This window comes from Cyprinodon tularosa, unplaced genomic scaffold (assembly GCF_016077235.1).
Source record: "Cyprinodon tularosa strain WSP-4 unplaced genomic scaffold, ASM1607723v1 ctg435, whole genome shotgun sequence".
NCBI classification, from domain to species: domain Eukaryota; kingdom Metazoa; phylum Chordata; class Actinopteri; order Cyprinodontiformes; family Cyprinodontidae; genus Cyprinodon; species Cyprinodon tularosa.
Window position 1 is genome coordinate 181321 of NW_024039158.1, and position 12717 is coordinate 194037.

The following is a 12717-nucleotide window of genomic DNA, read 5'->3' on the forward strand; positions in this document are numbered from 1 at the left end:
GTCAAGTTACTCTCAAAACATTTTTTATTAACTAGGAAGTTTAATTTTGGGACTGAATTGTGTTTAAATTCCCGTTTACATAACATAATCTTTGCTTGCAACAATAATGGAACAAAATTCACTCCATAATTTCCGGCTAGAGATGTTTACAGGAAAAAGCATGTACATAAGATTACAAAAAATAAATAAATAAATAAAGAGTACAATATAATCAAATATTTTGCATTTTATAATTCCCAACCTTTGATCTCCTATAAAAATTAAAAGTATGCAAAATCAACGAAGCAAAGTTACGATAAACATACCACTTTTCTCTTGGAGCAGAGGTAAGCGTGGCATTCCAGTGTCCCATTGTGGGCGTTCTGGGCAATGTAGGCAAACACTTTATCATGCACCTTGTCCACCGTACAGTAGGACACCCTGTAAACATGGAGTGATGGCTTAAGTTTAACAGACTTTCTGACCTGCAGGTTAACACTGCTGTAGAAACACACCTGTATATAGAAACACTTTCCAGAAGCTTATTGGTAGACCTGTCCAACACCATGAGGCCTTGAGGAGAGACCTTCAGAGAAACCTTCTGTGGTTTCTTTCCACTGGCTTTGGTCTGTTCAACACAAAAAAATAAAAATAAAATCTGTGTTTTATTTAACAGCATTTCAAATAGAAATGGACTTCATCCCTTACAAGCTTTGAACCTGAACTATACAACTATTAACTGTACTTAAATGTACTTTTATCATTATTTATTTTATTGATGGACAAACACAAACTAGTACACAACTGTAAATTGAATTCAGGATGAACAGAAACATCTGTGAACATCAATTTTTAAAATTTGATATGGATGTTGAATTGTTGAGTTTTTTAATAGATATTTTCTAAGAAAAATATAAAAAGTCTATATTTCACTAAATCATAATTTAGATAAAAATTATTTATTACTACTTTTACAGTTTTGTGTTCATGGAATTAATAGTATTAATGTAACTATATATATATGTATACAAAAATAAATAAATAAAAAAAAATAAAAATAAATAATATATATATATATATATATATATATAAATAAAAAAATTGTACCATGGAAGAATCATTCATAATCATTTGTCCTTGCTGAACAAAATAATTACATTTCCTTCTCATGTGATCAGAGCATCTTTTCAACATGTTCTGACTTCTACATGAAAAACTACAAACTGGGTTTAAGGCTATCCTGCCATAAATCAGGCCAATGGTTCTGCTCTGGATTACAAAGCCGGATATAAACAAAATGTAAATATATTTTTTCATCAGTTTTAATCATAAACTTTTACACACAACTTGAATCACGTATTGAACATAATGCGTCTGCGTCGGATTACTGTCTTTTTGGTTAAATTAAATGTATGCAGAATGGATTTAGGTAACCTTTAAAAATTCCTCAATTATTTTATAAAGTAAGGAGAATGCATGTAGCATTTCAACCAGATTTTAACAACAGTGAAGTAGCTAATTATTGTAGTTTTGCTACAGATTGAAATGGTCCTTATTTACCTCCTTCCAAACCATTCTGTACATTTCTGTTACTTTTATACAAGCAGAGCGCCTGACACATTGAAGTCCTTCATATTTGTGCTGTGAATCAACAAGTATTTCTAAGCTTTGCACAAGCTTTTTGTGACCATCTTACTTCTGGTTGTAGTTCATGTTGTTGGTGCAGAGGGCATTGAACAAGATAAGTAAATCTCAGGCATCTTCAGTATTTTGGAAATAAACCTGATGCTTCTATCCAGCTTAGTCCACCCAACTGATAAAACTGACCTTCTCTGCCCTACATTCACTTTGCTCTCATTGCACTTCATAGGTTATAATGTTAGGTTTGTTGCACTCAGTCAAGTGTGAGCATGCATTCTATCTATTCAGTCCATTTAAGAAATAGACTAAATAGGTCAAATCAGTCCATTCCAATAATATATTTAAGATAGCTTAAAAACCCTCGAACAGCAGGAAGGTTTACTGCTTTATGAGAATCTGTATTTGATCCCGTTTAATAAATACAGTCAATTTAAACGCTTGCAGCTGCATATATGTTTCAGGATAGAATTTAATGGGATGCCTTTTGTTAAGATACCTTCTCAAATAATCACAGCAATGTTTTGGGTTATTTAGCCAGTAATAGGGGCTTCACACTGTTATATTTTTACCACATAGTTCAAACATTTATAAATATCAAATTTTATAAACTAAAGATTTATTAAGTAAGTAAAATGATTAATACAGAAATTGAATATATATATATATATATATATATATATATATATATATATATATATATATATATATATATATATATATATATATATATATATATATATATATATATATATATATATGCAAACTTAATTAAATTTTCATTCAGAAAAGCTGGATATTTGACTTAAAAACTAACTAGGCCGGTAATAAGACAAACATTTTGAACAATATTTAGCTCTCAAAGTAAGCATTTAGCTTTAAAGTGAAATAGCTTGTTACAAATTGTTTCTTTAACTGACTAAATTTAGCTTCAAATTAAATAACACTTTACAAACTAAATATTTAGTTCAAAAGATAAAGTTTGTAACATTTCATATAAGCTAAGCTAAATATTTAGATTTGAGTTAAAAAAAATCTAATTTGAAGCTTAATATTTAGTTTTGAAGCAAATACTTTTTGTGCAAAATATATATTAAGAAAGACCTTAAAAAAGGCATTACAGCTTTCTAAAGATACTGCTCCCTGTGGCCAAAATACAGAACTGCAGCAATTTTCTGCTCGTCCTTGTAGCACTCGCTCATACTTGACTATTATTCTCTTCGTTCTTATTCTATTTTTTCTTTACTCCGTCGATTATGAGTATCCACAAAATTAATCTCGAATCTAAAGCTTGGATTGTTGCTAGATTAGATCCATTAAGCACTTTACGTCACATCTGCAGAAGAGCGCGGGAACTTCTGACCTAAAATAAATTCAGGAAAATAGGCTAAAGACTTATAGATGCATTGGAGCTGAACTAGTGAGGTCTCACTCTGCTCATCAACTGATGTTTTAGTTGTAAAGGGTCAAATAAAAATGGTATCTTAAAAAGATTTTTCAGTAAAAACTTACAAAATGTCTCTTCAACATTAAGATTGGACCTAAATATTTAGTTTGTAAGCTAAATATTTAGTTTTGCTAACTAAATATTTAGTTCAGTGCTAAATATCTAACTTGATAAATGAACATAAATATTGGATTTAGAAATTATATATTTATAAATGTATGTTCTTATTACATTATATTGCTTTGAACATTTCATATTTCACAAAGGAACACCATAGAATGTGTTCTGTTGACACTGTTTACTGCACATAAATCAGTGACCTCATTCTAACCTCAAGATTTTCAATGAGATAAACATGTCTATAATACATATAGATGCATTTAGAGAGGAGTTTATGACAGCCTACTGAAGAATTAAACAGTAACAATGATAGCTTTAAAGTAAACAGAGCCCCATATACAAATAAAATGTATTATTATTATATATCCAAATTCAAGTACAAGAATGGGATCAGAAGTTAATAAAATGTGGATGCCTGCATCTTTAGTTATAATGATCAAAATCAATAATTAATATGAAATAAATGCATAAGGATGATGAGCAGGATGACATATTAAATCTGCTTAAAAGTGGAGCTGAAGCTCTCCTCCACTGACCGTAGCAACGATCCTCTTCACAGCAGCAGCCGACAGCTGCTCACCTTTAGGTTGATCTACTAGTGTCATGCCGAGGTGCTGGAGGTTAAAGGTCATCCCCTCTAAAATGGTCTCCCGTGTATCCGTCCAGTTCTCTGGAAGCTCTGCAACAGATAAAGATGATAAAGAACCGGCGGTGGGCTGCATTGTATCTACTATGTGTCAGGGCTCCTGTCTGTGTGTTTGTTTTGTGTTTGTCTCCCTTCCACCAGCAGGAGGCGCCTGGTTCCGGTTCGCCTCCTCACACACCTGTGCTCTTAAGCTGCTGATTGCCACTACCTCGATGCCAGAGTGTTTGCCAGTTTTTGGCAATCTAGCCAAGCTGAGTTTTCTCTGAGACAGACTGAGTTCTTGTCTCCCTGAGTTTTAATTTTGTTTTTTGTCTTTGCCTCTCGGCAGGAAGTCATCCTGCAAACTGGACCTTTTCGGACCTCCTCTCCCAGGAGGGATCAACTGAGTCTAAACTGAGCCAGGGATTCAAACAGGAGGTTTGGATCCAGTCTCCTTGAGAGGACGTTTAAATTACTCTCTGAGGGGAAGGGAATCATCTTCACCAAGACCCGTTCAAGTACAGCAGGAAATCTGAGCGGCAATTAGCGTCTCCCTCCACCGAGTCAGACAAACTCTGGAAAACCAACACACAGATTGGAGTCAAGGATTCTTCACCTCTCTGGAAACGTGAGTCAATAGCCAGATCCTCTGCTTCAAATCAACGAATCAAATTTCCCACTGAGCCTGAACTAATAGTCTGTCTTCCCCTCATCTTCCAGTTCCGGCTGAGCAGAGTTCAGAGCAACTTTGCACCGAGCTTAACTTCTTCAATAAAATCCGTCAAACTTTTCATCTGTGTCTCTCTGTTTGGTTTCACTGCATGTGGGTCCAAGCCTTTGATAAAATCATGACACTATGGCTTTAGTGTTTTGAAAGATACTAGGGGTTTTCGAATCATCTGGAGAGAAAATTAACTATTAGAATAAATGTAAAACATTTGTTTTCATTCCAGTCAGAAACAGGGAATTTAGGTCAGAGGTTTCAAAGTCAGAGGTTCTGTGGATACAAAGTAAATATTTCATCTTCAGTTAAGACTTCAGTTGAGAGAGGTACTGTAACATGAACTCTGGCATACTGTGATAAGAGGAGTCTCTTTTTTCCTAAGACCAATGCCAACAATGTTTTTACACTGAAAAAAAATGTCCATCTAACCAAATTCATCCATCCATCCATCCATCCATCTTCTCCTACTTAAGCCTCTTTCCCTATGAAAACAGCGTGTTAACTGTTTTTCAAACATGGATCGACCTGCTATAACAATCAGCATTAAGCTGATTAGTTGAGTCTAACCCCTCGATGTGAGCTGGGTGGCCTGTGTCCCCCACAGCTGCATGTCTGGTGACACCATTATGTTGGGCAATGATTATGTCACCAGTGCAGCAGAAATCAAAAAAGGAAAAAATAATGGAGAGAATGATGTAATGAAGCCAGGGTGTAGCCAGTGTGCTTTATTGTTTCGCTCTATTATCTGTCTGAATCCCTCTTACCAGTGCTGCGCCATGTTTAACGAATGTAAACAAAGTTGATTTGGCTTGTTAGATCAGACCTGACCGGTGCTGTGTCTTGACCTCCTGACGTTGCGTTCAGTGGTATCATGTAAATTAGCGTGTCAAGTCCAGTCTGGTGTTCAAACAGCATGTCAGTCAGAGCTGAGGGGATTTAACACAAGTAACTGGGCGAATTGTTTGACCCGGGTAGAGAAGCGTCAGTGAGCCGTTTCCACTGCCACTAAAAGCCGACTGTTCCTGGGATTAAAAGGGGTTTTCGGCCAGTGGGAAAGGGCATTAAGGCTGATTTATAATTAGAAACCCAGTCGTCTGCGTTTGTGTCGCAGTGAATGCAAATATGCCTCCGCCCCCTGCTGCAGACACTCTGCTGCAGGCCTCTGATTGGTCAAATCTACATCCGCTCTACTCTATGCATGTTTCCTATATGGTACCTTACTGGCTTGTTTTGTTTGTATGACCGCCATTGTAGAAAACAAACCCTGTTTTCCATCTGGATCCCCGCTCTTTTTCGCCCTCATGTCCCTCCATTGTCACACAAACTTGCACCCATTTCCTCACCACCTCGGCCGTATCTAGACCCACAGTTAGTTCCTGATTGCCCCTTTTGTGGCGTGGAATAACATAGCACAGACCACGCTTCAAAATTGGGCATAAATCAAAAATATCTGCGACAAGCTCCCTGCGACACTGCTGCGGGACGATAACCAGCCCTTAAGGCCTGTCAGGGTCATGGTGGGGCTGGTGCTTATCTCCATCATTCTATGGGTACACCCTGGACAGGTTGCCATTCTGATGCAGTGCAACATAGAGACACAGAACCATGCACACAAACTAAGGCCAATTTAGAGACGCCAATTAACCTAACAGTCATATTTTTGGACGGTGAGAGGAGACCGGAGCACCTGGAGAGAACCATCACATGCACAGGGAGATCATGCAAACTCCATGTAGAAAGACCCCGGGCCAGGAATTCCAGCCGCACTGCAGCCCATCCAACCAAATCCAACAATCTTATATTTAACATAAAGTCTTCTTGATCTTGTTTTGGTATATGTAGGTATACAAAGCAAGAGGAGATACTGTTAGATTATTAATCTTCTCTTGAGAAGCTTCTACTAAAAAAAAATAGAACCTTTTATAGTTCAGTAAGACAATCACACTCAGTAAGTGTATCTCATGATAATGAGTTTGTCTTACTGCAGATTGTTAGTTATTTTGAACAGAATGTTTGTAGAAGATTAATAATCCAAACAGAATCTGTTCTTGTTTAGTATAATACTCTCAGAAGAGGTAAAAAAAAGGTAAAAATAATTTTATTTTGGCTAGATTGGACTTGTAAGACGTGGTTATACAGACATTTTTTGCAGTGTGCTGCTGAGCCAAACACGCTCTAAAAGAGCATGACCGTTTTTAAACTCTTGCAAAGGTCCCCACCCCCAAATTTCCATCTGTGTGCTTGATGGTTATGACAGAGCGGTATTCTGGAAGGGGACAGCATGTACTTTTATGTGATTTCTTATCAGGTTTTACGTGGTCTCTTGCCCCTCGACCCTGTTGTTTTTGTTTACAGAGATTTCCCTGTAGTAGGACAGGTGATGGTTGTTAGGGGGGGATTTGGGGATAAAGACTAAAGCCTTTCTTCGAAATTCATCCTTTTCATGTTTTTATCCCCAGTAGGATGCAGCGCATATGACACATTCCTGCAAACACATATTTTCACTCATGAATTATAGTAGGAATTATTTCACTATGCATGTAACCAAATATCTTATGTTTATTCCTGCCTTAAAGTGATAATCATGTTGTTCAATGCAAAGTTACAAGCCGCAAATATCAGTTCAAACTTTAAAGGCTAAGCTTTATCAACTTTTTAACCTGACCTCCTATGATTCTGTCTTCAAAAGGGGGCAACAAGAGATTACAGACAGATAAAGTAAATAAAAAAGTGATTTAAAAAAGGAGCTCATCTTCTTTAAAGTTAAATCTAGAAGAAGAAACTGACTGATTTCCAAGAACCAGTTATTTTTTTGTTTTTTTAATCTTGACAGAGCACCAACAGAGATGGTACCAGGCACGGCTTAGCCTGTGAATGTGGACGGCTTTGGCTCAAAGGTCAACAGCAAGAGAGCCCACAGCTGTGTTCATGTTTCAACAGAGTGCAGAAGCCTACACTGCAAAAATCAGAGTCTGAAAATAAGTAAAAATTTTCTTAAATCAAGCGTATTTACCCTTAAATTGAGTAGGTTGATAAGATGATTTGCCAATGGAATTAGTATTTTTTCTCTTAAAATAAGATAATTAGATAATATGCTCTTAAAATAAGACAATTCAATCGTTTTTTTTTCTTATTTCAAATGTAAATTGTCTTGTTCCATTGGCAAAGTGTTGAACTTACCTCCTCAATTCAAGAAAAAAAATGCACATATTTTAAGAAAAAAATACTTATTTAGATTAACATTTTTTTGCAGTGCAGCATTAATACATGTCTGGCTTCATTTACCATCTTTCGTTTACGTCACAGGAAGATTTTAAAAATGGCCAGTTGCATTAAATTGTTCATATTGTTATTTTTATGCATCTTATACTGTAAAAAGTATTTGTTTACTTCCTTTAACTGATGAAATCCACTTCTTAATAAATACGATCAAACTTGTCAACAGGGCCCCATTTCCAGCATTAGCAATTTCCATCTTCACAATGCATTTTTCAATAATAATTCACCTGAACAACATCTAGAATGCTGCAAAAAACAGTATTTTACTGCAAACAATCATTATGTAAATCATTATTTCTCCAATGTTGACGGGACCAGAATATACAAATATTTACTGGTTTTAATGGGATTAAAATGACATCCTCACCTGGAGGGCAGCAAATGAATGTTGTGCAATTAAATGCTGTTAAAACTGTTATTTAATCAAATATCTCTCAGACTGTCGTATGTTGTTCTGTGAACACATGCCCAACTGACTGTGGGTTAGGACAACCAGTGTACACATAGAAAATAAATTAAAATGGTTGAAAACCATAATAAATATAATGATCCATTGATATTAGTTAGCCATGATTTTCTGTGAGGAAACAAGGTTTAAAATTAAGTGTTTGGAATGAGGTTGAATTAGGTTTTAACTAATTTAGAGCTTTTTTTAGAAAGTGTTTGAACCATTTCATAATGCAAACGTTACAATACAATTGTATTAAATTAACTGCCTAAGTCAGAAGTCAGTGACGTTTTAGATAATTGGTTCTTTGCCTTCTGTGATTGTTCTTTTAAAGAACTTTTTGGTCATAATTTGGCAATCAAATGTAAGGAGTATATCAGTAAACAAATAAATGTTAATGTTATATTAGTGTTTAAACCCTTAGTGAAATAAAGTGTAAGATGCGTTTTCGAGAAATGAAGAGAAGAGCAAACACTCCACCAATGTTCAAAGTTAATATGATGGCGTAACCCTAATTTCGATAGGAAAGTATTCTGCACAAACATGACTATGTGTGCAGCTCAGTTACTAGATTTAGCAACTGTTCTGATCACTTTAGACATTTTTCTTTTAAAATTTCAAAGAATCTTTTCTTTCAAGGTTCCACTTGGTGTTTTTCCTCAATATGCGTGCAAGAGAGAGCTCTGTGATCCGTTCCTGAAAATAATAACTGTAATTGCTTTATTTTTTACAAAAACTAACCTGACCTGAGAAGTGTGTTTATGAAATAAAATGCCAGAAAAATAGAGATCTTAATCACAACCAAAAAACAAACAGTAAAATCAGGTTTATCTAATAATATAACTTTATTAATCTCACTGTAGAGAGATTTATCTCTGCATTTAACCCATCCTCTTGGGGAGCAGTAGGCTGCCATCGTGTGGGGTTCAGGGTCTTTTTGCTCAGGGAGTGCAGGGTGGGGGGATCAAACTGGGTACTTGCAACCCTTATAGAACAGAAGGGCATTGCACTAAACCACTAGGCCAAAACTCCCCATGTGCTGGACTTAATGGTTTGGACAAGTTCTACTGATGGCCTTGTAAGCAGTTGCCTGCAACAGTCGATATGGATCACACATGGTGGCAAAAACAAAAAGATTTAAGCATGTGAATAAAACACATATTAATAGTAAGCATAACAACATACTTAAAAGAAAATTCCTAAATCTTGTAATAAAAAATAAAGAGTATTTGCTTAAGGAAAAGATGGACCTCTCTCATGTTCACTCTTCCCTATGGTGCCTCCCTCCCCCCACCTGATCAACTATGCTTCATACCTGCGTTTGGTAAAGGGTGCAGGAAAGAGATGAAAGAAAAAAACAACCATTTATGAAAAGTAAACCGCTTTATTTTATGTGTATGCTAAAAAAAATCCCTTGCATCTAGTTAACTATTCAAAGATAACGAGTTAATGTGCCTTAAACCGACTTCCATTTGACCACTCCTGCCAACAAAAAGAAAAACAAGACTCAAATTGGTATGCTTGCCTACACAAGAGTTAGAGGACTAGCCTCTGGAACTGTCAGATCTGTCTCTGTGCGCGACAACGCCCCCCGCGCAGAGGGGGGGCAACTACGCTTCGGATGATCGCAAACCTGCGCAGACCTCAAGCAGAAGTGCGCAGACAAAAAGCTGTTGTGATTGGTCCTTGGTATGCCTTTCCGACTGTCTGTGTGGTCTTCCTTCTTGATTTGGTGCTGGGGCACGCCATTTTTAAAAACCAAGGAACAACTACAATGGACAACGATGATGAAAGGTTAATCGGTCTTTTTGCCAACTCCATTAGCAGATGTCTGATGTCTAGCAACTCTAGATCCATCTCTGTGAGGCAGATGCGCCATTGTTGTTTTGAAAGATAAACACTCCCGCCATCTCCACCGAAGTACTCGTGACCATTCGCGGAAGTTCTTGCGAGTTCTCGAAACACCCCCCCCTTGCGCTTTGATGGGAAACTGTTCTGCATCCCTAGAAATTCCAGACTGACGCTGCAGAAGCATAGCAGCAAAACTGGTTTGCAAGCAGACCCAAGCAACATTTGATGTGTGCGGTTGCATAAGTCTAATCTGCCCTTTACACATTCTATGCAGCATAATGGCAAGAGCTAGAAACTTCATTCCCAGAGAGTGATTGTAATATGATATATAAAACACGAAAAAGTAATTCTACCTATAGAGGAAATTCCTCCAAAAAAGTTTAGCACAACTTTTTGGACAGAGTTTGAGCAAACAACTATAACCCGACAACAGCCAGATGCATGTCTCACTCCGCCTAGCTCCACTCACATACATCTGGGAACCCGCTCATTGAAAGTGATTTCCCCAACCGAATTTATGGTCTGTCCAATCAGGACGCAGGGCGGGTGTGTCCTGGAGTGGAGAAGCGACCGTGAGATTCCAACAACAATGGCGGCTCGCATTGAGGAAGCAAGCGTTAGCATTGATGCTGCTATTTCTTCTGTGTTGTCCAATCTATCTGATATTGTTTCATTAAAAGAATATCAGAGAACAGCTTGAAGGCTTTTGTTGGTGGAAACGATGTTTTCCCCCTTCTCCCGACCGGATTTGGCAAGAGCTTGATCTACCAAATGGCTCCTCCTCTCACAGCGTCACGGGTTAGCTTCGGTGTGAGTGGTTGAAATAGCACGTCAATAAAGATGACAGACAAGTGGCTTATCCAATCATATGCAAGGAGTTTTGATAAGGCCCAGCCTTCAGTAAAGGCAATTCCTATGGCGGGTTCCCAGATGTATGTGAGTGGAGCTAGGCGGAGCGAGACATGCATCTGGCTGCTGTCAGGTTAAAACAGTTAAGGACCACCTTACCAAACTGACAGTACAGGTGCTGGTCATAAAATTAGAATATCATGAAAAAGTAGATTGATTTCAGTAATTCCATTTAAAAAGTGAAACTTGTATATTATATTCATACATTACATACAAACTCATATATTTCAGATGTTTATTTTGTTTAATTTTGATGATTACAAATGACAACAAATGAAAATCTCAAATTCATCATATCAGAAAATTAGAATATTGTGAAAAGGTTCAAAATTGATGGCCCCTGGTGCCACACTCTAATCAACTAATTAACTCAAACCACCTGCAAAAGCCTTTAAATGGTCTTTCAGTCTAGTTCTATAGGCTACACAATCATGGGGAAGACTGCTGACTTGACAGTTGTCCAAAAGACGACCATCGACACCTTGCACAAGGAGGGCAAGACACAAAAGGTCATCGCTAAAGAGGCTGGCTGTTCACAGAGCTCAGTGTCCAAGCACATTAATAGAGAGGCGAAGGGAAGGAAAAGATGTGGTCGAAAAAAGTGTACAAGCAAGAGAGATAACCGCACCCTGGAGAGGATTGTGAAACAAAACTCATTCAAAAATGTGGGGGAGATTCACAAAGAGTGGACTGCAGCTGGAGTGAGTGCTTCAAGAACCACCACACACAGACGTATGAAAGACATGGGTTTCTGCTGTCGCATTCCTTGTGTCAAGCCACTCTTGAACCACAGACAGCGTCAGAAGCGTCTTGCCTGGGCTAAAGAGAAACAGGACTGGACTGCTGGTGAGTGGTCCAAAGTCATGTTCTCTGATTAAAGTAAATTTTGCATTTCCTTTGGAAATCAAGGTCCCAGAGTCTGGAGGAAAAGAAGAGAGGCACTTCATCCACGTTGCTTGAAGTCCAGTGTAAAGTTTCCACAGTCAGTGATGGTTTGGGGTGCCATGTCATCTGCTGGTGTTGGTCCATTGTGTTTTCTGAGGTCCAGGGTCAACGCAGCCACATACCAGGAAGTTTTAGAGCACTTCATGCTTCCTGCAGCTGACCAACTTTTTGGAGATGCAGATTTCATTTTCCAACAGGACTTGGCACCTGCACACAGTGCCAAGGCTACCAGTACCTGGTTGAAGGACCATGGTATCCCTGTTCTTAATTGGCCAGCAAACTCTCCTGACCTTAACCCCATAGAAAATCTATGGGGTATTGTGAAGAAGAAGATGCAATACACCAGACCCAACAATTCAGAAGAGCTAAAAGCCACTATTAGAGCAACCTGGGCTATCATAACACCTGAGCAGTGCCACAGACTGATCGACTCCATGCCACGCCGCATTGCTGCAGTAATACAGGCCAAAGGAGGCCCAACTAAATACTGAGTGCTGTACATGCTCATACTTTTCATGTTCATACTTTTCAGTTGGCCAACATTTCTATAAATCCTTTGTTTTTATTGGTCTTCAGTAATATTCTAATTTTCTGATATGATGAATTTGAGATTTTCATTTGTTGTCATTTGTAATCATCAAAATTAAACAAAATAAACATCTGAAATATATGAGTTTGTATGTAATGTATGAATATAATATACAAGTTTCACTTTTTAAATGGAATTACTGAAATCAATCAACTTTTTCATG

The 12717-nt window shown here is 37.5% G+C and overlaps 1 protein-coding gene across 4 annotated transcripts in view; it reads right to left on the minus strand.

Moving 5' to 3' along the window:
- The window catches only part of ldlrap1a (low density lipoprotein receptor adaptor protein 1a), a 41588-nt gene that overhangs the window by 22242 nt on the left and 6629 nt on the right, over nucleotides 1-12717 (minus strand). For all 4 annotated transcript variants that reach the window (XM_038299783.1, XM_038299781.1, XM_038299784.1 and 1 more), the window contains exons 2-4: nucleotides 3721-3863; nucleotides 495-607; nucleotides 306-420 (exon numbers count right to left, since the gene is read on the minus strand). In XM_038299783.1, the coding sequence (XP_038155711.1) occupies nucleotides 306-420; nucleotides 495-607; nucleotides 3721-3863 (371 nt within the window). The remainder of the gene's footprint in view (nucleotides 1-305; nucleotides 421-494; nucleotides 608-3720; nucleotides 3864-12717) is intronic.